Source organism: Podarcis melisellensis (assembly GCF_964234715.1).
Source record: "Podarcis melisellensis genome assembly, chromosome: 1".
Taxonomy (NCBI): Eukaryota; Metazoa; Chordata; class Lepidosauria; order Squamata; family Lacertidae; genus Podarcis; species Podarcis melisellensis.
This window is the reverse complement of record NC_138528.1, coordinates 132,064,863-132,091,688: the sequence shown is the minus strand read 5'-3', so window position 1 is coordinate 132,091,688 and position 26,826 is coordinate 132,064,863. Positions and strand designations below refer to the sequence as shown.

The 26,826-nt window shown below is 42.4% G+C and overlaps 1 protein-coding gene across 1 annotated transcript in view; it reads right to left on the bottom strand.

Annotated features, from left to right (window-relative positions):
• Positions 1–207: 207 nt before the first annotated feature.
• ABCA12 (ATP binding cassette subfamily A member 12) overlaps positions 208–26,826 on the bottom strand; it is a 123,740-nt gene continuing 97,121 nt past the window's right edge. Inside the window, exons 40-53 of the mRNA XM_081899622.1 lie at positions 24,736–24,956; positions 21,337–21,514; positions 18,414–18,529; positions 17,619–17,778; positions 15,182–15,450; positions 13,061–13,277; positions 12,267–12,376; positions 10,784–10,928; positions 8,630–8,764; positions 6,611–6,714; positions 4,380–4,472; positions 2,210–2,315; positions 1,489–1,626; positions 208–629 (exon numbers count right to left, since the gene is read on the bottom strand). Coding sequence (XP_081755748.1) covers positions 510–629; positions 1,489–1,626; positions 2,210–2,315; positions 4,380–4,472; positions 6,611–6,714; positions 8,630–8,764; positions 10,784–10,928; positions 12,267–12,376; positions 13,061–13,277; positions 15,182–15,450; positions 17,619–17,778; positions 18,414–18,529; positions 21,337–21,514; positions 24,736–24,956 — 2,112 coding nt within the window. The 3' untranslated portion in view covers positions 208–509. The remainder of the gene's footprint in view (positions 630–1,488; positions 1,627–2,209; positions 2,316–4,379; positions 4,473–6,610; positions 6,715–8,629; positions 8,765–10,783; positions 10,929–12,266; positions 12,377–13,060; positions 13,278–15,181; positions 15,451–17,618; positions 17,779–18,413; positions 18,530–21,336; positions 21,515–24,735; positions 24,957–26,826) is intronic.

The following is a 26,826-nucleotide window of genomic DNA, read 5'->3' as shown; positions in this document are numbered from 1 at the left end:
AACAGTATTTCTGTGCACTGCTCTGGTTTTGCCAGAAGTGGCTTAGTCATGCTGGCCACATGACCCAGAAGGTGTACGCTGGCTCCCTCAGCCAATAAAGCGAGATGAGTGCCGCAGTCCCAGAGTCGTCTGCAACTGGACTTAGCTGTCAGGAGTCCTTTACCTTTTTTTTTTAACCAAAGATCACAGAAATTAAAAGGTAACGACTTTGGATTTTAAATAATTTTATTTAATACTGACGTAATCCCTGTACACAGCAAAGCATTAGCTTATGACCCTGAATGCAGAAGAGTTGTTTTCATCTAGCGGATATGGTACTTGGAGGAAGGAAGTTCCCAAGCACACAGGGCAACATGCACAGGAAAGTGTCTATACCTAATGAGCACAGAAGCCAATGCAGAGGAAACAAGTTAAAGACCAATCTGATATAAGGATAGGCGTTTCCATCCAGGGTTCTGGTGTTCAGGATTCCAAAACGAATACCTAAAATATCTTGAGAGAATAAAACCTTAGTAAAGAGCAGTTACGTTAGAATCTTGGCTGCTTAAGTCAGAGCTATCTGAGGTTATGTCTGAACTTGCATCTGAAACATCCAGGTCACCTTGATCTTTAGCAAAGTTGATGAAAACCTAAAATGAAACAAAATATATGAAATTAAATCTACCCTGCTTTATGGATTGCTTACAAATGCCTTCCCAAGGCTGGATATTCATGTGCATGTAAAGAGACTTGGCAAAACATAATATTCCACAGGCAAACTATTGTTTTTTCTATTTCCTACAGATCCCTCTGAAATTTCCTGCCTACTATATTCCTCTTTTTGTTTTAATAGCAAAATGGATTAGATGTTAAATAGAAGCCTTCATGTACTGCTTGGCTAAAGAATTCACGTTGTATCTCAGGTACACCTATATTTTTTAAAAATCTAGCTGGTATCTGACATATTGTTCCTATGCTTTGGGCTGTGAGCTTAGAATGATATAGCTGGTAAAAGCTGCTTTTAGATATTCTATGTTCAGTAATGGAGCAGTTTGCAAAGGAAATACAATATATCTAAAAGATACCACCACCTGCATAAACCTGTTCCAGGTGTCCCTGCCTTTGGAAGTTAGAAGGTGGGTCCAAAAGCAGGATTTTCTCTGTCGTGGTGCCCTGATTTCGGATTCCCTCCCCAGAAGCACGTGCCGGACACCAAAACTGCTATTTTCTGGGTACTTGATTAAAACTGCCATGTTTTTCAAGGCTTTTGATAGTAAATAATATTGATCTGTTGGCTTCTCTCTGATGTTTTCAGTGCTTACATGTTTAGGTTGTGTTGTGTTGTGTTGTGTTATTTTAGGTGTTGGTGCTGTATACTATTATTTATAAAGACAATCAAATTGCTAGCTGCTTTGGATGCCTAGAAAGGCAAGGTAGACATATTTAAGATAAAAATAAACACATACATAAATACATGTATAGCATAATTGGACAAGTATCATTCCATACCTCTTCTAGAGTTGTTTGACTCACTGAGAAGTGCCTGATTTTGAAGACTTCTTTGTTTGCTTCCAGCATTTGAAAGATGTTTGCTACGCCTCCTGCAGACACTGGGACATGATATTCCACCATATTCAGTTGATGGTCCTGTACCAATAAGAAGATTTACTGCTAATGAATGCCAGATTCAGAGGGGGTAGGCACTGTTTATCTTATTGATTGATAGCTATCCTTATAAGCTCTGGCCCCTTTGTGTGCCCGTGTTTATTCCTCCGTATGGCCTCCTTTTTACCAATGCTTCTGTTGCTGGATCTTCACACAACAGTTATGCAAGGAGCACCAGAATCAGTTAGGTCTAATGTTACTAGCTGCTATTGATCAGGAAGATGTTTCAAATGTTGGTTCTCTCATTTCGTCACTGACATGATAGATCGATTCAGTCATGAGCTTGCAGAGGAACTATGTAAAATCTTACACCTCAGTTCCCTTGCCTTTATAATAAGAAGGTAATATTTGGCTGGTGCTGTTAAATCGTGGAAGTACTTTAATGATAGCATTGCTGAAATAACTCAAGACACTTTAAAAATTCTGAAAGTGCTCAAATGCATTCAAAACTATTTGCCCTCATTCTTGCCAATATCTGGGTTCTGCCACTTTAGGCTGCAGGTGGATACTCAAAATATTTATCACTTCCTACAACATAACGCCCTGCACATTCTTCTACATTTACCTTCAGATGTGTATTTGGAAAGGTCAATTGCAAAAATTCTGTCAGCTTTTCTATACTGTCGGAATTATTATTCAAATGCATCTTCACGGTGAAACCTTTTCCAAATCTGGGGGGATAAAAGGAAATAAATATTTTATGGAATGTAAAAGAGGTTTAAAAACTAGAATCAAGCAGTCCTTCTAGGACACCAAACAAAAACTATTTTAAATTCTTACAATAACTGCAAGGACATTAGGGATAAATCTGGCCACTGTCAATGTGCAGAAACTCCCATGTCAGGGATAGTCAACATGCAGGGTCTGGAAGAAGTAAGGCACAAGCAAACTATCTGTGCAAGAGGAATTAATATTTGCTTCAGCAGAGCTCCTTTCCTCCACCCAGCTTGCATGTACCTCACAAAATCTAGGTCACCATCTGGCAGAATAGGCTAGTGGTCAAGTATTTTACACCCAGGACTGGATACAGAAGGTGCACACAGGTTTTAATCATTGCCTAAATGCTGCAATGTGAGTGCACTGAATGAGAAGCAGTGGGACTTTAATGAGCCTTGTGCTCATCCTTCAGCGTATGGGTGTTGCACCTAAAACAAAACATGCCCCAAGTATCCACACCAGGGATGGGTAATGTGTGACCCTCCAAATGAGAGCTGTATTGCATATAATTTAGAGTTTATTTTTGGGCTGACCAGAAGATGATTTACAAAACAGAGTTTGAAGTCCTGTTTCACCTCAGTCCCTTGTGTGACGAGGGCAGTTTCATTCCCATGTTGGGGCCTGAATTCCAAGTGGAAGGGATCCTAATGTTCCGCATCCTCCAGATGTGCCCAGAGTTGTTCCTGCTCAATGACCGCTCCCCACATTAACTGGGAGGCAGCTTTTGCATGGTTGAGTGCAGCCCCCCCCCCCGGACTATGAGGCTCCCAGCAAGGTAGCCTGGCTTCGCCCCCCCCCCCCCCAGCTGGGTACCTGAAGGTTCCCGCCTAGCCTCAACAATTAACCAATCCTGGCTAGGGGGGGGGCGTTGCCAAGGGAATTGGCCAGGTAGAGTTAGGACTGCCCACACTCACAATAGAGGGTGTAACTTACCTGTTTGTCCTCAGTTGGCTCCTGAACTCCCCCCCCCCCCGCCCTCCCTCAGTTTATGCCTTCTTCTGCAGTTTAAACTTCTTCTTTACAGCTATGCAGGCGCTGCTGCGGTCTTTGATGGTCACCGTTGAGGGACCGGGAAGGAATTTCCCTGCATTGGCAGGTTTCGCCTTCCCCGTAGCAAAACGTCACAACTTTGGTGGTTTGTAGGCCTTAGGCGGAATCCTGTAGTCTCTCTTCCCTCAAGGGGGGGGGCGTGAAGCGGTGACCCACGCCCCCCCCGAGGCGGCGATCCCAGGGTTCCCCATTAAAGGGGTTATTTTGAGGGGAGGCACTGGCCATACACCAATGGGTTGACAGTGCTCTCCCCTTCAATGTGGCGAAATTGGGGGTGGGCTCTCTTTTTGAAGAGACATTCTCCAGAGTCAGCCCAATCCTCACACACTTTGGATAACCCTGATGTTCCCCAGATCCCAGGACAGGGACTGGGAGGGATAAATGCCCAATGCCTAAGCCAAGGTCTTCCTACATCTGAAAGTTTAATAAAGCTGTGGCCAATTTTAATCCCATAACACGTTGTCAGGTGTCATTATTCATTCTGGGGGTCGCCTGGGGCTTGGGGGTCTCCGTCTGTCCGTGCAATCACCTTGCCCAGGAATGGAAGATTTGAGACTGGGCGATAATTGACCATAATGGCTGGGTTTAAAGATACCGCTTCTTTAAGGGAGTCCAGGAAGACTCCCTCCCCACCCCATGGAGCCCCCTGGCCAGCCCAGCTTGGCTGCTATAACGAGTCAGGATGGGCAAGAATCAAGGAGAACCAGCTCATCCAACCAGCCTGTCCAAATCCTCAGAGATAACAGGTGCAGACTAACAGTGGTGTCCTGTATATGTCTACTCAGAAGAAAGCGCCATTGAGTTCAACGAAACTTACTTCTAGGGAAAAGTGCACAGGGCTGCAACCTGCAATTTCCATTCTCCCTTTTTTTCTTTGGCTTTGTAACAAAAACAAGTCTTCATTTCACCATTTCCTGTGGGTCTCACAGTAAACCTACGGGAACTCTTGTGAGAGACATTTTACCAACCTGCTCTTTATATGCTGCAGTGAACCCAGGCACCGGAAACATCCATTTACCATGATCGCCAGTCTTGTGCAGAGAGCCTCACATTCTTCCATGCTGAAAAACGGAGAAAGTAGAAAAACGGAGAAAGTAGAGTCAAGTCCCCAAGAAGCACGAGAAGAATCTATGATGGTGAGAATGTGTGCGGAGTGGATCTCCAGTGTATTTGGAAAATGCACACAATTTGCACATCAGTCAATATTAAGCAGCATGGGATTCAGCTGTTTGATGACCTCCCAGGGCTTATACCTAAAGGGCTTTCCCTGGACTGTCATCCACTCTGGGCAGTGCCAAGGAGCAGCACTGCTGCATTCACAGAATCATAGAACTGCACAGTTAGAAGGGACCATGGGGGAGGGCATCATCTCCAACATTCCCTGCAGAATTTCCTCTCAGAGGAAAGCAGAAGCTCTCTTTGGGTGCACTGCCTGGACAAGTGAGGGCAAAAGTGTGCAGTGGGGTGGAAGTGCACATATTGGTCCCACTGCCCAAATCACCGGACGTGCCCCCTCCCCAACTCTGTTTAGTGCCTGAATGTCTTCCATAATCAGGAACTGATCCCTTTCCCATCCCCACCATAGATTGTCCTTTTGTATAGCAAATCAGAACTAAGTCTGGCCTTTTTATTCCGAAAAAAAAAGTTATTAATAGAAGTTTTCCATTTCCCAAGCACCTGCCCTAAAACACAAATAACAGCTTGGGGAGGAGTGCCATTTCTAATCGCTGCAACGTTAAGCTTCTCCAGCTTTCCATTTCATTAGGGGCAAGCAACACTTTCCCTCAGCTCTATAATTCTGTCTGTTCTTGAATGAGAAACGAAGGGAACACTCCCATCTTACCACTTTGATAATGTTCCAGGTCTGCAGCAAAATGTGCAATTATTGCTTAAATAATGGTAACAGTTTCCACCACCAAGCGCGTAAGAGTTATGGAATATGCTATGCCCCCCCCCACCTTGGGTTGCCAGAATAGTGGAGGAAGTACAGCACCCTGAGGACTAAGAAAGCACAGTCACAACCTTCTCCAAGATGGCAGCCAGGGCTGGCCCAATACATTTTGGCCCCTGAGGTGAAGATCAACATCAGCAACGAGGGGGCGGGTGGGCGGGGAAAATAAAGGTCTCCATTGGGATCTGCTGCCCCTGTGGAGCTTGCCGCCCGAGGCAGTCGCCTCACCAGCCATGCTCTGGAATGCAATGCGCTGCTTCTGGAAGCCCATTCAGCCACTTCACTGTTGACATTGAATGACTAGCTGAAACATGGTTCCTCAGGAAAGTGTTTAGTGATGGCTCAGGTTGATACAATTTGGATTCTTTTTCCACTGCAGCTATTATAAAAGCTTGTGTGGATTTGATAACTGGATTTAAATTGCTCTTCATTTTTAAAATGGCTTTCATTCCATTTTATTGGTTAATGCAAAGGACAGTGCTTTGGTAGCAAAGAATCCAGTACAGAGATTTTAGAAACAAGCAACTAAATGAAATTAGTGGTTTAGCTTAACTTTGTGACCCTTCATTTAGTTGCTGACTAGAAGGTCTTTGGGCAGCTGCCGAAGGGGCACCATCAAAGGACGAGGGGCTTTTAGGAGGTGTCTTTCAGGGGAATCAGAGTCTCAGAAATTCTGCTCCACTAGAAACAGCAAGAGAAGCTGCAGTGGGAACATACAGTAAAAAATGTAATTTAGTCTGGGTGAAACCCAGTGTAGTTTGAGTGGGCAATGCAATATGACTTCTCCTCTCTCCCCCTTCCAGCCCTCTGTGCACCTCCAAAATCTGCACCAGTGGGTTGTGGAAACTTGCAGTGCATATTTTTCGAGGGGTTCTGGGGGCTGGAGAGAGAAGAGAAACCAGAAGTCTTGCTGTGTAAGTGGATTTCTATAGTGCAAGTGGGCAGGCACCATGTTAGTCCGTGGATATTGGTCTGTTCTTGTGTTGCATTCTGTGTTTCATTGTAAGCCACTTTAAAACATTATTTTATATTTCCTAGGCTAGTTCTATGGGCCAGTCCAGCATTTCAATTCCATTTTTCTTTTAGCTTTTAGCTCAGTGGAGCATATGGTAGTCTCTATTTGCATTCACTCTACCTTGAGTGAACAAATACAGGTCTGAATACAATTTTTTTGCCTAACGAGGAACTGGGCTCATCTCAATGTGGAAGGTGAGTCTGAACATTTTCATTAGAAGCCTGGGACTCTACCTGTGAGAAGTAAGTATCACTGAACATTGGTTCTGTACTTCCTCTGTGATGATTTTCCAGAGATGTCTCTTAGCGTTCGGATCCATGCCAGAGCTTGGCTCATCCTAAAATAAAAGAAGTTGACAGCAAATGTAAAAAGTAAAGAAGAGGAACTTGTGATTTGTTGCCACTGTTTCTTCTTTTTTGGGGGGAACCCCACTAATATTTGGCCTTCACATTAATCACTCCTCCCTTTTTGTTGTAGTTGCTTCCAGAAAAGATTAATATTATTGTTAATAATAATAATAATAATAATAATAATAATGCTGTAATAGTAAAGCTGCAACAGAAGCATGACTAAACAGATGCATAGAATGCTTCCTAGAATACACAAAAGTTATCATGAATGGCAAAAGCCAATTGCTACTGTGTTCAATGGAAATGGTTAATATTAGTGATAGATGCACATTGTTAGATAACAGCACTGGGCAGATATTACGATGTTGGGGGCAGATAATATGTATGACTTCTATTCAAGTAGTACTTGGGCTGTGCACATCCTTACTACTCCATTTATAGATTAAAGCAAGGTTTCTGCTTTGAGCGTTACACAGACAATAGACCACAGATGAGCTCCCATATGCTATTATCCTTCAGCAGGCATCATCAGCAAAAATTGCCAGGCACTTCCATGATTGTTTGAATTGTGATTGTTTGCTGATAACATGATATTAAAAACGGGAACATCACAGCTTGATAGTCAGAAACCAGGCTGAGTTTGCAGTTGTTCTGCTGAGGAAATCTCCTTCCCAACTATTATAAGTTCCGTCATTAACACAATATCCTTGTTCTTTATTCATTTCTTACACACACACACACACACACACACACACAGAGAGAGAGAGAGAGAGAGAGAGAGAGAGAGAGAGAGAGAGACTTCTAGTGCAAATGCATCACTTGGGGTGCCTCCTTGGAAGATAAAGGAGGTGTATAAATGTAATACATAAATGAGTGAATGAAGGACTGAATGCAATGGAGGAGCAGCTTGAGTGGCCAATGGACCAGGAGACCCCACAGCAAGTGGTGCAGCTTCAAAGGCGTCTTGAGGACATGCTGGATGCTACATTCCAGGATGCACAGAAGTTAACTGGGCAAGAAGCAGAGACAGTGACAAGCACCCCTGACAGGAAGGGAGACTCCATGCAAGAGGCAATGGCTCTGCCTGATCAGATGCTACAAGGGGTCAGCTGAGTTTGCTATTAGAGGAAGTGATGGGCTGCCCTGTCCTCGGGGGCACAATCCAGAATTTAGCATAAGAACCTTAATGCCCCTTAATGGGTGAGATAGTGTTTTTCAGAGCTATAAGATTGGAGCAGGTTTGCAAATTAAACGAGAAAGGGAGGGAGAGGGAGGGAAGGAGGGAGATGGTTGAAGATGAAGCATTCTTGGGTGCAGCTATTTTCTGTACAAGATCTGAGCCAGAATTAATGGCTGTGCTGTCTGCTTTACAGGAGCGTATTTGTCTCCATTAGGTTTTGCCCATATATTCGTAAATAAGGTAAATGCTGCAAAGATTATACAAGTCTCCTATGTTCTCTCACCCAAAATAAACTATTCTGTAGCCTACCCTTTGAACTCAGCACTTGAGTGTTATATGTTAATTGGAGGGGAGAAGAGTATTTATTTATTTAAAACTTTTATATTCCACTCCAATTTGGAGCCCAAAAAATGTTTTTATAAAAAGTGAATGTGGTGTTTCTGATTTCCTTGAGAAGAGATCGTTTATTGTGAAACATTAACAAGCCTTCCCTATTGTTTAGTTTCTATTCAGAGCATTAATCTCATGCCTAAATGCTCTGAGTACACCTTCTCACTCTAACAAATAATGTGGTGCCCCTTCTCGTTGCTGCTGTTTCTGTAACAGTTTAGAGAAAATGGTGAATCAAACTCTCTCTCTCTCTCTCTCTCTCTCTCTCTCTCTCTCTCTCACACACACACACACACACACACACACACACACAAATGGTGTTGATTTCTTACCAGGAGTAAAATCGAGGGTTTTCCAAGAAGGGCCAGGGCAGTTGATAACTTTCTGTTGGTACCATAGCTACACATAGAAGTGATTCTGTGTCGGTAAGACATCAGGTTAAGTCGATAAAGAAGCCGAAGTACAATCTGTGGAAACATATTTTGTTTTTAAGATTGGGCACTGATATGTTGTCACTGTTGCAACTCATTGAGCAACTCACACAATGATAGCAAGACAACAAAACCATTAGCACCTGACATTCAGGTAAATCAGTTACTTCTCCAGCCTCAAGACTGCCCAACATTTATTTTGCCTCTCAGATGCCCTTTTTTCCCAATAGCTCAGCCTGAATGCTAGCTAATCAGCAATTTGAAATCTGCATACATTTAAATAAAACTTTGCTTAATTTATAATGAATGGAAATAACAACCCTCTTATTTTTGTTCATCCTGTTTTGTCAAATTAAGCAATAAGTATTGAACTCTAAAAACTGCTGTCGTATTATAGCCTCTTTTGCTAAACAAAAGCCTGGCTGCCCTGCCAGCTTGGAGTTAGCAAAGAAGGAAGGTGAATAAAACAGGGCCAGCATTCACAAGACCTTCATGTTAAACTCTGCTGTTTTGTAAGGCTGTGTTTTGTATGTGTTTTTCTGTCATGTCTTGAACTTGACTCCTACCTTCCACCTCCTAGGCCACATTTGCCATTGATTTGACAGACATACCGCCCAGTGAGGAGAATGCTGATTTGGTTGTCTCTCCTCCTTTCTCTGCCGTGATTCAAGTCGGCTCTCGGCTCTTAAAGCCCCATATCTACATTTATGCAATCACAATGCATATCCAGCTCTTCCTTCCTTCTGTCTTTCCTCTTTCTTTGTCAGAGGCTTTTTTCAGTTTTGAAAATTACTTCCGGGAGGAAGCGGATTAATAACCTCACCAGTTCCCAGCCAGTCAGCAACACCCTGTGCAGAAGCTTCTGCCGCAAATCAGAATAAAAGGCCTCCCATGGTTTCAGTCCAGGGGAGAAGACTGGACATTTGGCAGCTGCTATCCTGTATGGCTCCCCAAGATGACGTGGCAAAGCAGAAGATCAAGAACTCAAATTCAGCTGAAACCAGGGTTGAGTGCAAAGCCTTCATCTTTAAATTCAAGTGGAACGTCAATTATTAAAGGTCTAATTGGCACGATGCTTATTTGTCTCCCTAGAAATGCCATAGAGCTTGCATGTGTCCAGATTATAGTGGACAATGAAGCGGAAAACCTGCTATATAAGGCATTATATTTTATACACTATTATGTGATGAGTAAAATTATGCAGGTTTGTTGAAGACCATGGTTATCTCAGTCGTGATATGCAAGGGAACTGAAAAGCGTTGTCCTTTCTCTTATTGTGGACGAATCTGAATTATGTGACAACACTCTGTATATTAGCCATTGAAGAAGACACTGAAAAGGTCAAAATGCACCAGGCAGCTTGACTTTCAATTCACAATCTTCACACTTGGATAGTGAAATCCTATACTCAGAAGTAAGCCTTGTTCAGTTCAGCAGAGCAAAGTCCCCCAAGTTTTTGAACTCTAGGCTAAGTCCCCATGACTGGGTGGCTTCATTGTGCTTTGTAAGGCAGTAACTTGTGATCTGCTAGCAACCTCTTTAGGAAACTAGTTGTTTAAAATTCCAGCTACTGAATGAAAATTTAAGACAATTGATATTATTTATTTAGTGTTAATCAAAATACTTTAGTAATTTGGACAGATATAGGAATACATATCTGACCAAAACACGGTGTCTCTTCAGGAGTTATCCCTATAAAGCCGAAGTATGAGTAGAACAGGATTACAGAGGGCAGTCTTTATATCACCACACGACTTCTATGTGCTCTCATGTTTGGCTGCTGCTTTTGAAGCTGGGGACCTTCTGTACTCACGGAGGTTCACCTCCTGTTTCCAGGGTTTTAAAATGCAAGGGATCTCTCTACAACTACAAGAGGCTCCCGCTTCTGAAGTAGAAGCTGGACATCAGAGTACCCAGGTGATGATGTGATGATGGAGGCAGGGTCAATGGTTTCCCCTACTATTGTTTCTCTCCTTGGAAGTAACACCCAAAGAGAACTACGGTGAGCAGAGTTTCACAACAGACTCACTGCTAACTTTATGTACACCTACTGACCCCTTTAATATGTTTCTCTGGGATGCCATGTAGCCGGGCATAGTAATACATATGTTCTTCCACTGTCAGCAAATCATCCAGGGCATCCTCTTGAGGACAGTATCCAAACAGGGACCAGTGGGCATCATCGACATCATTCAGGGACCTGAATTGATGCAATTAAGTTATGTGAAAGGTTTCAGTCAATAAAGGTTAGGGTTAACAGAAAACAAACACCTAAGCCCCGTGTAGTAGTAGTAGCAGCAGCAGGCAGAAATAAATAAATAAATAAATACCTGTGCCCCCCCCACCTGACTGGGTTGCCCCAGCCACTCTGGCTTGCTTCCACCATTAATAGAACACAACAAAACATCAGACATTAAAAGCTTCCTGGCTGACTTCAGATATCTATCTGGCTGTAATAATAATAATAATAATAATAATAATAATAATAATAATAATAATAATAAATTTATACCCCACCCATCTGGCTGGGTGGCTTCCAACAAAATATTAAAATACAGTGGTCTGTTAAACATTAAAAGCTTCCTTAAACAGGACTGCCTTCAGATGTCTTCTAAAAGTCTGGTAGTTCTCTTTGACATCTGGTGGGAGGATGTTCCACAGGGTGGGTGCCACTACCAAGAAGGCCCTCTGCCTGGTTCCCTGGAACTTGGCTTCCCACAGCAAGGGAACTGCCAGAAGGCCCTCGGTGCTGGATCTCTGTGTATAATTGTCCTATAATTGTTTATCTGTTTGACATCTGATGGGAGGGTGTTCCATATGGCAGGCGCAGCTACCAAGAAGGCCTTCTCCCTGTAACATTACTTCTCACAGTGAGGGAACCTCCAGCAGGCCCTTGGAACTGGACCTCAGTGTCCATGCTGAACAATGGGGGTGGAGATGCTCCTTCAGGGATACAGAGCTAAGGCCATGTCTTTGCAAACACTTTGTAGACACAATGTGTGAAAGTGCATGCAAGCAGGGGAGCAAGATCTCACCGACTGATCTTGTTTCCTCACCCTAACCCTCCACAGAAATTCCACACTGCTTCTTTTATATGGATATGTCAAACTTCGCTGGATGTCTGGCCCTTTGGAATCACTGGGAGATGTAGTTGAGTAACCATGTAAGTGTTCATGGAGTAAGGAGAACCGACTATTGATTGGGGCAGAAATGACTTGATGCAACCTTCAGACTGATCATACATTTGTTTCACCAGAAACAAGTTCAACTCAGTTCTGTGGGAATGCCTCCCAACTATGTTTGCATTAAGACTGCCACATTGCTTCCATCTCCCATTAATAAAATGGAGAGCACAGTAAAATTGGGCATATGTCATACCCCTAAGGAACTGCAAAATCATTATATTTATATTGTTTGCACTTCCTTTATGGCCAGCCTTCATGGTTAAATTTCTAACCCAAGCAAATGTCACATTAGACTTGTTTCCTCAGCTAACTTGCTTGTCTTTCATTGCCCAAAATGAATTAGTCTGCCATACCCAGTTTCATCTCGCACCAGCAGCCTTCCAAAAGATGGTTCAATGTCTCCCGTCAGCATTTTGAAGATGGTGGTTTTCCCAGCCCCATTCACACCAAGCAAGCCAAAACACTGGGTTGTGAGGGGGAAAGACCAGAATTTAGTTATAGTGCATTAATAAAGATCAACACATTCATAATTTCTTTCAGAAAACCCAATAGCTGGAGCTAAAACAGATTTGAAAATGCAAAATCAGAAATCTTATTTGCATAGTTGTTAATTCATATGAGAAAACCGAAACAACAAAAGAAACCTAGGAAGTGATTTATGGGCTTCAGCAAAGGGACCTGAGTGTGTTTGGATGCGTTCATTTTCAGACAAAATTAATCAAAATCACAGTTCCAAGGTGCAGAAATCAAATGCCTCAGCTGAATACTCCTGGAAACACGTTCACTTTTTACATGGAGGATGTTTTTGATGTGAGGAACGAACCCTTTCATCTTGTTTGTAATACGGTACAGTAATATGGTACAGGGCCATATCATCTGTTTTTCCAGAATATTGGAGTTGTTTTTCCTTGAAGTTCCAATGTAATATTATGGCCACTTAGGGGAGAAATCCCACACTCACTCCCTTGCATCCCTGCTTACTGTAGCCTGGATGAGCTGTTGATTATAGACAATAACACTGTGTAGCAGCAGAGAGCTCTGCGTAAATGGTTCCCCAACTGCTCAGTGTTGAGTGCCAGCCAACAAGCCAGCCAGCCTGTGAATGTATTCCAAGGCAGTAGCAGTGTTTTTAATTGTACCGACTTACCTCTCCTGCTGGGATTCCAATAGTGACATTTTTTACTGCCAAAATTCTTCGGTGGGGAAGATGGTAGATTTTGGTGAGATTCTGGAGCTGCAGCATGTCGCAGTCGGCTAAGCCTAATGTGACTCTCTCTCTTTCTGCTTGTACATCCTTGTCTTCCTCCTCATCAATGGCTTCCAGGTGGAATTGTGGCTTGCCATGTACTTTGTTATACATGAATCTAGCATGGTGGAAGACAACTCCTGTTAGCACTATCTTATTGTTTTTCAGCAAGATGAACTCAAAGTGGCTGACAACACACACATTAAAAGCAAGTGTAATAACAAGAACCACCCATATAAAAAATAGATCCAACTCAGCCCTGCCCCACTAAAAGACAAATGGAAAATTAAGGGATGAAGGAGAATGTTCCATAACAACAGGTTGCGATGGCACAAATTGTAGTCGTGTTTGATTGACAAGAAATTCATTTAAGTAATGCATTTATTTAAAATATTTCTAGCCTGCTCTTCATTACTAAAAGCAATCCCAGAATGGGATACAATAAAAATACATTAACAAACAAACAAACCATCCCATTCAGAAGGAGCACAGCTGCTTGTTGGAGACACCTACTCTTGAGCCCTCGAAACAGCATTTAGAAACAAGAGATTCTTATGTCCCTCACTCTGATCCTTAAAGCAGCTTTGATACTACCAAAAGTTGCTATGATGACCACCAGCTTAGACAGCTTCTGAAGGGGATTGGACAGATGCAGAGGCAAGCAGGGGTAGCTAACTTGCAGCCCTCAAGATATTCTTGGACTGCAACTCCTATTAAGCCTGACCATTGGTCATGCTGGCTTGGGACAACAATGGATGACAACACATTGGCAACTTCTGACAAAGAGAAGAAGTCAGTCTATAGCTGCCATCTTTGAGAATAAATGGAGCATTCGTTATCAGAGGCAGGAGTATCTCTCAGGATGAGATGATGGGCACAAAAACCCAAAGCAAAACCAGGAGAGGGTTATGGCCTCCATGCCCTGCTTCCTGGTAGAATCTCATGCTCTACTGACTGAGCTATCCCAGGGGCACATACTAGATACCATCTTGAGAGAGGAATATTCCACCCCATTGAAGTCAGTGAGACTAACAGTGCAATCCTATACATGTTTACCCAGAAATAAGTCCTATTCAGTTAAATCAGGTTTAGTCCCAGGTAGGGGAACATAGGATTGCAGCCTTAGTTGAGCTTAGCGCAACAACTTCCTGCTTAAAATGGTGTGCTAAAAGAGACCAGCTCCCATAGATACATTGGGCAAAAGATTTCTGCATTGCAGAGGGTTGCAGTAGATTAGGCTTCCTCAATCTCAGCCCTCCAGATGTTTTGAGACTACAATTCCCATCATTCCTGACCACTGGCCCTGCTAGCTAGGGATCATGGGAGTTGTAGGCCAAAAAAATATCTGGAGCGCCGAGTTTGAGGAAGCCTGGACTAGATGATCCTTGCAGTCCCTTCCAACTCTACTATTTTTTGATTCTATGGTTCTGTGTAGGTCAGGTATAGTTTCATGTGTGAAAGTTCTGTAGAAGGTAGCACCATGCCTTTGCATATACCATCTTCTTCCACAGTTGGAAAATGGAAAAATGTGAGAATGGAAATGGTAGCTATTATATACATGTCTACTCAGAAATACAAACCATTGAGTTGAAATTGGAATGCAACCCAATTTAGCGTAAGAACTACCTGCTTATACTGGTTTGTGGATCCAGCTGAGGGACCATTCTCCTGTCTCAAGGATCAATACCTACTTGTTTTTGGATTTCTCTAATTTTGGGGCTGTGTGCCTGTTATGTAGTAAGCCAATAGTGCGACAAGACAATTTTCTAATTCCTGTATCCAATGCACAGAAGGCAGATTGCAATGCAGGGAAGGGGGGGGGGGAGATTGGGGCAAACTGTGCTTGGCTGTTATCATAATCATAATCTAATCAGAAACCCATGTTTGTTGCTGAAGCATTTTACAAATCCCTGGTGTAAATGCAAAACAATAAATCACAAGTCTATATGCCACATCTTGTTCCTTGTCAATCCATCACGCTGTTTCTGATTTTGGAGAACCCTTTCCCCACAGGTCACTTACTCTAATGTATTATACCAGACTTTCTGAATTGTCCCATCATCGACCAAGAGGCGGATTGAAAACAATATAGTCCCCTGGATAAACAACCCAAGCAGCTTGGAACTTATCCTGTCCAACTCAAAGGTTCTGTCAGGGTAATCCACTCCATATGCTTTTAGGAAACCCATCAAGGCTTGATACTGTGACAGTTCGATCAATCCATATCCAAAACAGAATTGTGGAAATATCAGATAAATATGCCTCAGTGTTTCAGCAAGGTCATGCAAGCTCTGAAAGGAAGAAAAAATACCTCAATGTGCATTTACTTTCTAGTTTCATATATCATAAAAAAATAGGAATAATGTATTGAGTTTTATAGCAAAATGTCCCTCCTGGTGGTGGTGGTGCAGAGGTATTGTACACATCTTGCTGCTAAGTATGTGTGCATCACACAGAAATTTATTGTGACCCCTTCTTCATCAACAGGCTATTCTTGGTAGAGGTCCAGTCAGCCAGTTTCACCAGAATGGGGAAGGCTTTCCCTACCCCTCACTCATATGAGAAAAAGGGACTTGCTGGCTTAACCTGCTCAAGAAAAGGTAATTTTCCCCCTTTCCTGCCATACTTTCCAATATGCTTGCCTTTCCCCATCGTGTATGCTTTATTTTCACATCTTGTTTACAGGTATGTAGTCCAGGCCAATATGATTCAGGTTGACTTCTGGAGATCTGGGTTGTAGCATATTCAGCACAGTGGAACGCTTCACCTCTGGTACTACATTGCTAGTATTACTGTTGCCACAGCCCATAAATGACCTTCTATTTCAGCTTGTCTTTAACACAGAGATACACTGAAGACATTAGTTTCAGGTCAGCTAGCAGATAACAAAAACTGGTGCTGCAGATGGTTTCAGGCTATAATCTGGCCCACACTATGTACAGCTGTTCCAAGAAGGGTGTGTGTGAAAATACCATCTGACAAGCAGTGAAAAGTTGGTCTTTGTGTCTGATCCCTGTCATGGAGTGAGAAATGCTGTTGACACTTGTGCTGGGCATCAGATATGCAATAAATCATCACAGGGAGCCTTAGCCAGGCACCTGAAAGGGACATATCAATGTCAATCAACAACTCTTGTCTGCCTTTGGGCACAAATATATTGTAAATCCTTTGCGTGCACTTTCCTGATCAAACGCCTTCAAGGAAAATGCTGAATGCATGTTCAGGAAAGACCTATGTCCATAATACAAGTTGACAAGCTGGTCCATTATAAAACAATGCTTATCTTTTAGAGAAGGGAGCTGGCTTCTACACTTTCGTACTGCAGTGGAAGTACTTTGCTTTTATGTTTAGATTTAGGAATTTAGTCTACCCATCGTTACATTTTTAAATTGGATAGCATTTTTCCTAATTTGGTAAATATCTATAGTTAGGGTTCAAAAACTGTTAGGTAATCTCCCAGGCATGATGCTATCTAAACAAGATATGACAAGGGCAGTCACAGTTTTTATTCCCCTATCATCCTTCTTCACAATGTGTGTTTTTGTGGTTGCTTTCTTTTTTTATAAAAGCGAAAAAGAGATACGGTGCAGTAGCTTGGGCAAAAAAACTGTAACTAGAAATAAGGACTGCGTCTTTAAGAATAAAAGCACCAGGTGCTAGCCTGCATTGTGCCAGTGGACACATGCCATTTGGCCCCAAATATGGGCCAAGACATTTTTTGCAGCATCCAAAAGATTCATATAAAAAAGTCCACCCAGTGAAGGGCAGGTGAGAAATACACGGAACAACAACAGCCGGCCACCCCACTTCTTACGCTGCCCACATCCAGTGAGGGAAGGAAACTCAGGCTGCAGAAAAAAGTGCCTGAAGCTATATATCATGAGATTCCCAGGCAGAGGAAGAGAAGCTCTGCTCCTCTTTGACATTCCCCCCCCCCCCACTCCTGCTTTATGCAGGGATGTTCCCACTGCAACCAGTTTGGCCAAGGAGGTTCATTTTTGGAGGGAAGGTATGAATTCATTCTGTTTCCTTGAAATATCTTCCTTTGTTCTAAAGGTCCCAGACACCGTCCATTGTGATGCACTAATGAGACTTGAGAATGGTGATGCACTTTGGCACTTGAGACCTCCAGAGTGGAGAAGCCCCATCACTGAGATATATACCCACAGTACAGATTTATTGCCCTTAGATATTTTTATGGATGGTATTCATTGTAATCTGAAAGAGAAAGCCATCCCTACCTAAACAGAAGGCAATATCAAGAGGTTGGCTGATTGTATTTAGAAGTTCTAGGTACAGGCTGATTTAAGGTACTTAATTTAAGCAATTATATTGCATCTCTATTTAACGAAGTCAAAACCTCCTTGAAGCAAGAGCATTGCTGTCTGTCCATGAAATAGAATGAATTTTGCACACCTTCTATACATGAGAGTTAAAGGTGTGTTTGCAAGGCTCATACCTGATCAGTGGCCTTTTCTTGGGAAAGTAGAAACATAATCGAATGAGTCATGATCGTATTGATGCCAAAGAACAAGTTGATGCAGACATAAACTATAAAGGCCATTCCTGTTTCCTTGAACATTCCAGCCAGCAAGTACATCCATGGAAATGTTGCATATCTGCAGAGCACCAACAACAAGAATAAAAAATACAATAAAGCAAGAGACCAACAAAGCAGCAAAGTATGTCCTTTATTGACTGACACTACTAGTCCAGTCAGCCTGTGAGCGGATTATTGTCTCTGGTAAAGAAAACAACAAGGCTGTACCATTCATCTTTTTTTGGGCAAAGTCAGAAAGAACAGCAAAGCTGGTGTTGGTCATCGGCTTCCTTGAAATATCTATCAAGAGCAAAAAGATGAGGAAAGGATCATGTTGTTTCTGGGATGACCTTGGTTTGAGAGATTACTAAATTAATCAAGCTGCTAGTTGAGGTTAGCCTGACCATTCATAGTTTGTACTTTATTTAGTTATGCCTGACTTTATATCCAAATGGGCCAGCAAGGCAACACAGAATCATAATGTCCCAAAATCAAAAAGGGGGTTCTTAAATAGGTTTGGGTTTTTTAAAAGCACCAAGTGAAAGGAAAACAATCTTTCTTACTGTGATTGTATCCAGAGGGTGCAGTTCAGCTGATGGCAAGGCTTCCGTTAGCAGAACGGGTGAGGCGGCAGGAGCTAGAGAGTTCTGCTCACGATTGGAGCCAGGATGGGGTGTTAAATTCAGGTTAGGCTAAACTAAACCAAATCCTTACCCAAAAAGGAGAAGAAGTAGGAATACAGCCAACAAGTTGCTGTCATTGAAGAAAGCTGGTATCCGAAAAGCTGAAATTACTCCCACCGAGAGTGTAACAGGTATCAGAAAGTAAACCTGAAAATTACACACGGAACTGAATTAGCTTATATTGCATGAAAAATATGAAGCATCCTTAGGGCAGATACATATAATCACATCTTTTCTTCCCTCCCCTTTGTTTGATCAGAGTCACTGACAGGGATTGAAATCACCACTCCACATAGGGCTAAGGTTGTGTTTCTGGTGAGGCTTTTTTATTTCAATAAAATAAATTTTCATATTTTTTTTAAAGCAGCAGTCTTTTGCTAGAGACATACAGTAGTCTTTAAGAGATTTGAAAATAGTTTGAGAGAGGCATTGTTACCTGTGGTTTCTGAAAACTCTGCAAACTCTGATAACAAGAAAAGTGGGCTAAGCAAAGTATATCATGAACAGCAACTCTCTCTCTTTCAAATTGTTTTCAACTCTCTGCAAGAACTACACATCCTGTGCATCTTTCCACTAGGACCAGGGAGGAGGGTCCTCACTGAGCAGGAAGCTCACCGGATGACCACAAGGTGTTGTTGTTTTTTAATATTGCTGATAGTTTCTTGTTGGGGGAAAGTGTAATCACTTGAGTCCAACCCAAATTCTAATTAGCAGCAGCTTCAAGACTTTCCAGTCTCTCCCCTTAATTTGAAATGAGAATTGTTTGCCAGTAGGAATTCACCGAGAAGTATCAGGTTGCAGAGTATCACTGCATTAGTTTCAGTCTGGTGAATATTGATTTCAGTTAGATCACTGTGACGTTTTCGACTGGATGATTTATAAATACGCCATTTCACGGCAAGCATATGGAGCATGATAGAGGCAGGCCTATTACATGAAGGTTAGAGCCAGAAGAGTATGTTTGGCAAGTTCTTCAGATCTAACCAACTTTGAGTGGCTTGTATGATTCTTGCAGGTGCACAGGCCAGTTAGAGGTGACTTCGGACAACCACTGGAGAAAACAACCCAGATCTAATGAATAATTTGGCAAGAGGTGGCTAAGTGTTGAAAAGAGAGAACAAGAGTGTAGCCCACAAAAATGCTCTCATACCCCCCCTTCGCCTCTCCCGTTGCATTAGAGCAGGCTCCTTTGTCCCTGCAGGCTGAGAGACTACGAGTTTCTGGGTGGTCATGCAGCCCTTGAACACTAGCACACAATATCAAAAGTAGCTTCTGTTTAAAGCACATTTATACTTCTTCCCCCCAAGAATCCTGGGAACTGTAGTTTACCCCTCAAGGAGCTGCAATTTTCAACACCTTTGACAAATTAAAGTTCCTAAGAATTTGGGGGGGTGAGTTATGTACTTTGAATGTTGAGTGTGTATGAAGCCTCAGCCTGACTGAGGAACCAGTGTAGTGAAGTTTTCACTGAGATGTATAGAGAGAGAGGTTGTCAAAAAATAACTGCGACTAGATAACGATTTGACACATCCTAATTAATGGGAAGAGGAATTGAATAATTCAGCAAGCTAGCCTACTTGTTTTGTTATCTTGAACCCCTTTCTATCATTTTCCTGAACCAAGTTGTATTATGCTCTGGGCAAAACAAAAAAAATTCCTTCCAGTAGCACCTTAAAGACCAACTAAGTTAGTTCTTGGTATGAGCTTTCGTGTGCATGCACACTTCTTCAGATATGCTCTGGAGTAACTATCCCTCCAGTTAATTGTAATAATTCAGCCTCTTACTTTTGTAACTTTTATAACATTCTACAGCATAATACAACAAATGTCTACTCAGAAGTCAATCCAATTGATTCTATTCCGGTTATATTTTCATTCTGCTGCAATCAAAAGTATTCTTTTTCCCCCTGAGAAGTTAGTGCAATGCCGTTTTGTGAAACCATGAAATGTTTCTAATTTTTAATACAATTTTTTATGTTTTGAGGTTGAACAACTCTGAAAAAAGTAACCAAGCCCAGAAAAGAGGGAAAGCTTCCAACATATTTGTTTCAAAATAATTTAATAAGAATAATAAGAATAAAATGTTTCTTGGAAAAATATGGTTCAGAGTATTTTTGAGCAAATTTTCTGCCTAGATGTGACAGAGTTTAGAAGGTCACAGGAAACAGTCTTACATGAACAGCCATTACTCATAGTTCGTAACAAAATACATACCACTGGATGACTTTTAGACCTGCCTTTTTCCCTTTGCCTCTTTGCAATTTAACCTAAAGCAATTTTTATGCCTACAAGTTAAAAATAAAATGAAGTCTTGACCTTAATAGCACACTGATCTTTTTATAAATGTGCTGAGCTTTATGCATATGCTACAGGCAGGGGAAAAAAGGGGGGATCCATGTTCTTAGCATATACGTACTGTAATAGCCCTATTCTAAATATGTTTAAATGTCCTCGCACAAAGTTAGTTTGCTCCTATGTGGGTCTGAATCACCACGATCATTGCAGCTAGTCAACTGTTCCACGCGCGCAGGAGAGAAAGGACAAGAACACTGAGCCCATCTCTCATTCCCGTTCTTGCGCAAGTTGAAGGGATAACTTTTATAGCAGAGAGCCTGTTCTACTTAGGGAGGCTACCTGTGTGATTTAGAAACCTGGAAAGTCCAGGTTCTAACCACACGGGGAACCTGTACAAGTATAGCAGATGGCTCGCTGCAAAAGTTAAGGGTGATGGGATACAACCAGAAGGCTCATCTTTGGTCTTCTCTCCCTCCTGCAGCCCCAGGTGTTGATTTAACTCTGACACAGAACACCTGAAAGGAGCTTAATATGTACTTAATAGCTCCTTTCAGGTGTTCTGTGTCAGAGTTCAAGGTAAATCTCAATGCTGCAATCTCCACGCTGCTCTTCATCGTACACCATTTTGCAAATTGATATGTAAGAGGTAAGATACTTACAAGGTCATAAATGAAGTTAGTCACCCAGTAGCTTGTCACACCCATGCCTGAGATATGCTGCAGCTGTTTTGCCTTGGTTTGATGCTCCTTGACCACATAAAGCACAAAGCTGGCTGTCGTGATGGAGTAGCCAATCAGGACGGACATGGAGACTATGATATCCAGTAAACTACTAAGCCTGAGTGGGGGAAGGTAAACAAAAGTACGTTCAAAATATAGATTTGACAGGTGTCCTGGTAAAGTGTCTTTTCACAAGCCCCTCTTCTTTCTGTCATCCTGGCTGGGCTTTCTGGGCTCTGGTGCCAGAGCTTTAACCAGCCACCCCTTTAATTCCCCACATTGCCTCTAACCTATCACCCCTCTGCGGCACTGTGGGTAATTAAAAGGGTGGCTGGGTCCAGTTGGCTGGTGCCGCTCAGCAGTCCACCCTCCCCCAACCCTCAAGGGGGTCCCAGAGCTCTAGGAGCTGCCCAAGGAACCAGGTGCCGACGCTGGCCTTGCATCTCTTCTGTTTCAGTGCTTCACGAGGTTTCCATGGGTGATTTTTTCTATCAGGTGTTAGTATCGGGCACCCAGGACCCACTGATGTGACACACAGAAGCCTTATGAATTGCCACCAGTAGTAAGTGTAGCAGAAGAGACACGGGAGGTTTCAGTTCTGGTTTGCTCAAGATTCAATTCTGGACCTGCCATTGCACTCATTCATTTAATTAATTTATATACTTCCATTCATCCGAGGATCACAGGGCAGTTTACAGTATAAAAACACAAAAATACCTAAAATCAAAGCTGATCAAAGCACTTCCTCCACATTTCTAAGGCCAAGCTCTCACAGATGTGCTAAGCCTCTGTTCTGTATTATACCACTTCAGATTCCAGGTGAGGGCAATCATCTCCTCCATTTCTAAAAAAACCCTCTCCATAGAAAACTTAGTTATCAAAGGGAAGTCTACTGGCCTAGTTTGCTGCCTAACATCCTAGTTTCCTACAAACAGGGGTTTATTATTTATTTTATATGTTCCAGCAGCCTTAAGGGTTTTCAACGCAAAGCCCGTCTCCCAACTCCTGTATGCAGCAAATGTCTGGCATAATGGGGACCTGCCAAAACTAGATGGCTTTCAGGCAAAATTTATACGATCTCTGCTGCAGGTACCTAACTGCGTCCCCAACTCCGTACTTTTGTTGGAAGCTGGTGAATGCCCAATTTCAGCTAGAGCGTGGTGGGCTGCCCTAAGACATTGGCTCAGGATTTCAGTGTTTAATCTAGGGAAGGGTCTGTACCAACATTTGACCAATGAGGAATTTGTCAGCAAATGGCAGAAAACCATGGCTAAAAAAGCCACCTCTATTGGTCTGTCTCCCCCCCCCCCAACTGTATTACCTGGGCTATGAAGGCGCCCAAAAGGCTTTAAAGCAAAGATTATGGGACAATGCACACAGTGACTTGCGATCTCGATCACATGCAGTCTGTAGTCCACTGGCAGCAGGAGTTCAATATGGGTATTTCTTTGAGTTAACATCTTACATCAAAAACCTGACAGTACCTAACTATCGAAGGCTTTTTACCAAGGCCAGACTGAATGTCTTCCCCTCTGCAGTGCTGGATGGTAGGTTGAGAGGAGTTCCCTACCAGGACAGACTTTGCTCGTGTGCTCAAGACATTGATTCCATAAATCATATTTTGTTACATTGTGCGAAGTATGAGCAGGCCAGGGCTGAATTGATACTACCCTTGCTGGTGCCTTTCCCGGGAAAGTCAGAGGTTCACTATGTCAGGTTCCTACTGGAAGACCGGACAAAAGCTAGAACTTTGGCAGTGGCAAAGTTTTTATCGGTGGTTGCAAGAACAAATGAGCCCTATATTCCAAACAAAGTGCTTGATTAACCTGGAGGTAGGCTGTATGAACTCTGTATTGATTTGTAATGTTCTGTTGGTCTCTGGACCGTAATAAAGATTATTGTTGTTGTTGTTATTTATTTTGCATCAGGAAACATTCAGTCATGTAAGCTTCCACCTACAATCTGAGCAGTGCATCTCAGAAACAAATTTACCATCTCAGTAAGATCTAAGTCCGGGATTTCCTGAACATATCTGGAATCCAGCTGTGTCTAACAGTGTTCAGGCAGAAATTGGGAAAATGTCCAGGAAAATCCAGATGAATGGCAGCCAATGTTGGCAGTGCCGTTTTGCTGATTTTTCCTTAAAGTAGCTTCTTATGCTATAGTGTTATGCACTGACACATGAACTAGGAACTTTATTTTTTTGAATTTTCATGCGATGAACCACCCTGAAATCTACAGATGAAGGGCAGTATACAGATTTAATAAATGATGATGATGATGATGATGCAAGGCTGATATTGAGCCCTAGACTCTGGCCTAGAGAATTCTGCCAGCTGTTGTAAATAAAACCCAGTGGGGTCCAAAGGCAAACTATGCAAGAAGGCCAGTTCTATGGTTTTTCTGCCCGCTTTCTCAAATGAAAAAGTAGGCCACAAAAAATAAAATGAGGGAATGAGGTTGGGGAAGGAACCTTTTCCTTTCCTGCACTTAGTTTGCTCAAAATTGCCAGTCCCCACCCACCCCACTGCAATTTTTTAGAAGAGAAGCAGCAGGAAGGGGAAAGGGTTGAGCAGCCCCTACCATTGCTTTGCCTCCACCCTTTACAGCAGACCTACCCCCTCAGCTGCATGCACGCACGCGCACACACACGCACATACACACACACTTTTTGTAGTCAATCAGGTTGGTAAATGTCAAAGTAGATGTCCCATATAGATTCAGAAGAAGGTGAAAAACTTTTGTTAGTGGAATTTCTCAGCGAAAATGTCCTGGAACCAATACAGTGGTACCTCGGGTTAAGTACTTAATTCGTTCCGGAGGTCTGTACTTAACCTGAAACTGTTCTTAACCTGAAGCACCATTTTAGCTAATGGGGCCTCCTGCTGCTGCCGTGCTGCTGGAGCACAATTTCTGTTCTCATCCTGAAACAAAGTTCTTAACTTGTAGCAATATTTCTGGGTTAGCGGAGTCGGTAACCTGAAGCGTATGTAACCCGAGGTACCACTGTACAATGGAAAATATTGGACTCAGGAGTAATAGCTTGACTACTAGACTCAAGTCTGTGTGGAAAGATGTCTTACTTGTCTTATGAGGAAATTGCTCCCAAGCAATTGCCACTGCCTATCTTCACAAATTTTAAACTATCACATTGTGCTTTTATATCAGCTCTGCATAGTTCTGGTCAGACTGACCTAGGATGCCCTGCAAGGTCTTAACTCTCTGGGGATTTGCTTATGCTTAGCCACTGCATCTTCATTTGCCAGAGCAGACTTGGTTCACCACTCTTGACTTACAATTTAAATTCCATAAAAATAAATAATAAAATCAGCTTCTTACATAGCTTGTTCTTGACTCTCTCCACCAGGATAAGGATGAGCAACGACTGAGATGCCTACACAAAGAACAATAATTAGAGTTTTCTTTAACTGATCATTGAACACAAGTGCTAGCTGAGGAGCAGGAAGGTTAACAGCAGTCCATTTATGTTCTGAACGCCATGGTATTTCATCTTGGGCAAGCCATGAGGTATGACCATTGGGTATTTTTAATAGTATTTGTTACCATCATTTAGCCAAGGAATGATCTGGCAATCCTGTATCACCAGTGAAGTTAAGGGTCAAACCAGGTGTTATGATGACAGATCTATCTTGAGTCCTACCAAACCTCTATAAAGTAGGAGATGCAATTGAAAGTAAAGCTCAAGTGGGCAGGAGGAGGGAACTGAAATCTCCTTCCAGCCACGTTTTTCACCCTGACACTACTGCAGACTGCAACACTTTCTTTCATGGCAGGAACAGCTTCTGGTTTTGGAGCCCTGCTTTGGCCAGGGGTGGGTTGGAATGCAGCTAGGATGCAGCAGCTACAGAGTAAAAGGAGCTGACTGAGTGCAGGATTCAGTTCCCCTTTCCTGCTAACCCATCCTGCACTTCCACCTGAATTTACAAGAATTTGGAGGCACTGCAAAACCAATTTTAGAAATGGGTTTCCAATGTCATGTGCTGTTTTATTCTGGGAAGCTGTAGCTTTTAGTAGTGATTAGATGGAAGTCCCCTGGAAGTTGCATATACAGTAAATCACTCTTTCCAAATGAAAAGCAGGATACAAGGATAATAACCAAGGTTTACTTGAGGCATCTGAAGACTGGTGCTCACAATTCTGTTCTTGGAGCGAAAGCCACAAGAACAACCTTAGCTGTGTCTCTTTTTAAAGCATTCCATTCTTAGAAGTTAGGACGGTGAGGGCACTTGGAGCTAGAACTCAGTGGACTGGAATAGTGAAGCCTTTGGAGACAATGAATGGTGCAAGATGGGGATAGGTGCAGGAGCCAGAGAATATTACAGGAGCCAGCCAGGTGTGGTCTAGAATGGGCTAGGGAAAACTTGTAATTATGACAGGTGTCAAAAGGATGGGGCCATGTTCAGAATGGGTGGAAGGGGTGATCCAGCTGTTTTTGCACCAGGTGAAGGTGCCATCATTATGCATGATCTGACTCCACTCAGAAAAAGAAGATGATCCTTTACTACTTGTCAGAATTAAACTGACCAGATGAAAGGTGCCAGATTGGAAGAAAACCATCAGCTGCATTTTGCAAAAATCCATAAAATCAAAAATATCCAAAGTGATGAAGATAAGGGGAGAGACTGCCACCTTTAACTCTTAGACTTTGCATGGGTTTGGAGATTCCAACTAAACATCAGGAAGAACTTTCTATCAGAAAGAGCTATTTGACAGTGGAACAGACTCCTACAACAGGGAACGAACTCTCCTTCCTTGGAGATTTGACAGTGGAACAGACTCCTACAACAGGGAACGAACTCTCCTTCCTTGGAGGTTTTTAAGCAGAGGCTGGATGGCCTTCTGCCATGGATGCTTTAGCTGAGATTCCTACATTGCTAGGGTTGGACTAGGGTCTCTTCCCACTCCATAATTTTATGATTATATGGGCTAATTGTATTGTTTTATGTAACTACATTTTTTAAAAAAACACCTTTAAATGGGAAGTATGGTGCAGTAATTAAGAGTTCCACAAAAAGGAATGGGGAGACTTAAATGAAATCCCCACTTAGGTATGAAGTTCCTTAGGTGACCTTCAAACAGTCAAGTACTTCTAAGAATAGCTGTGAGGATAGAATTGGACTGGAGAAGAGAACATTTTACATAGCCCTAAACTTCTTGAAAGGAAGGTGAGATATAAATGTAATAATAGCATTTTCAAATTCTAAGTATTACAAAAAATATATATTTTTTAAAAAATGTAGATTTCTTTACATTTATACAAGAGCTGAAATGAGGCCTGAAGGCGGGGGCGGGCAAGGGGGTTGATCTCTTAACATATTTCGAAATCACTGCAGTGCTTATGTGTCATTCATTCTTACTGGGGTCCTGGCTGACATTTGCTCTTTTAGGGGGGGGGACCTGTTTTGTTTT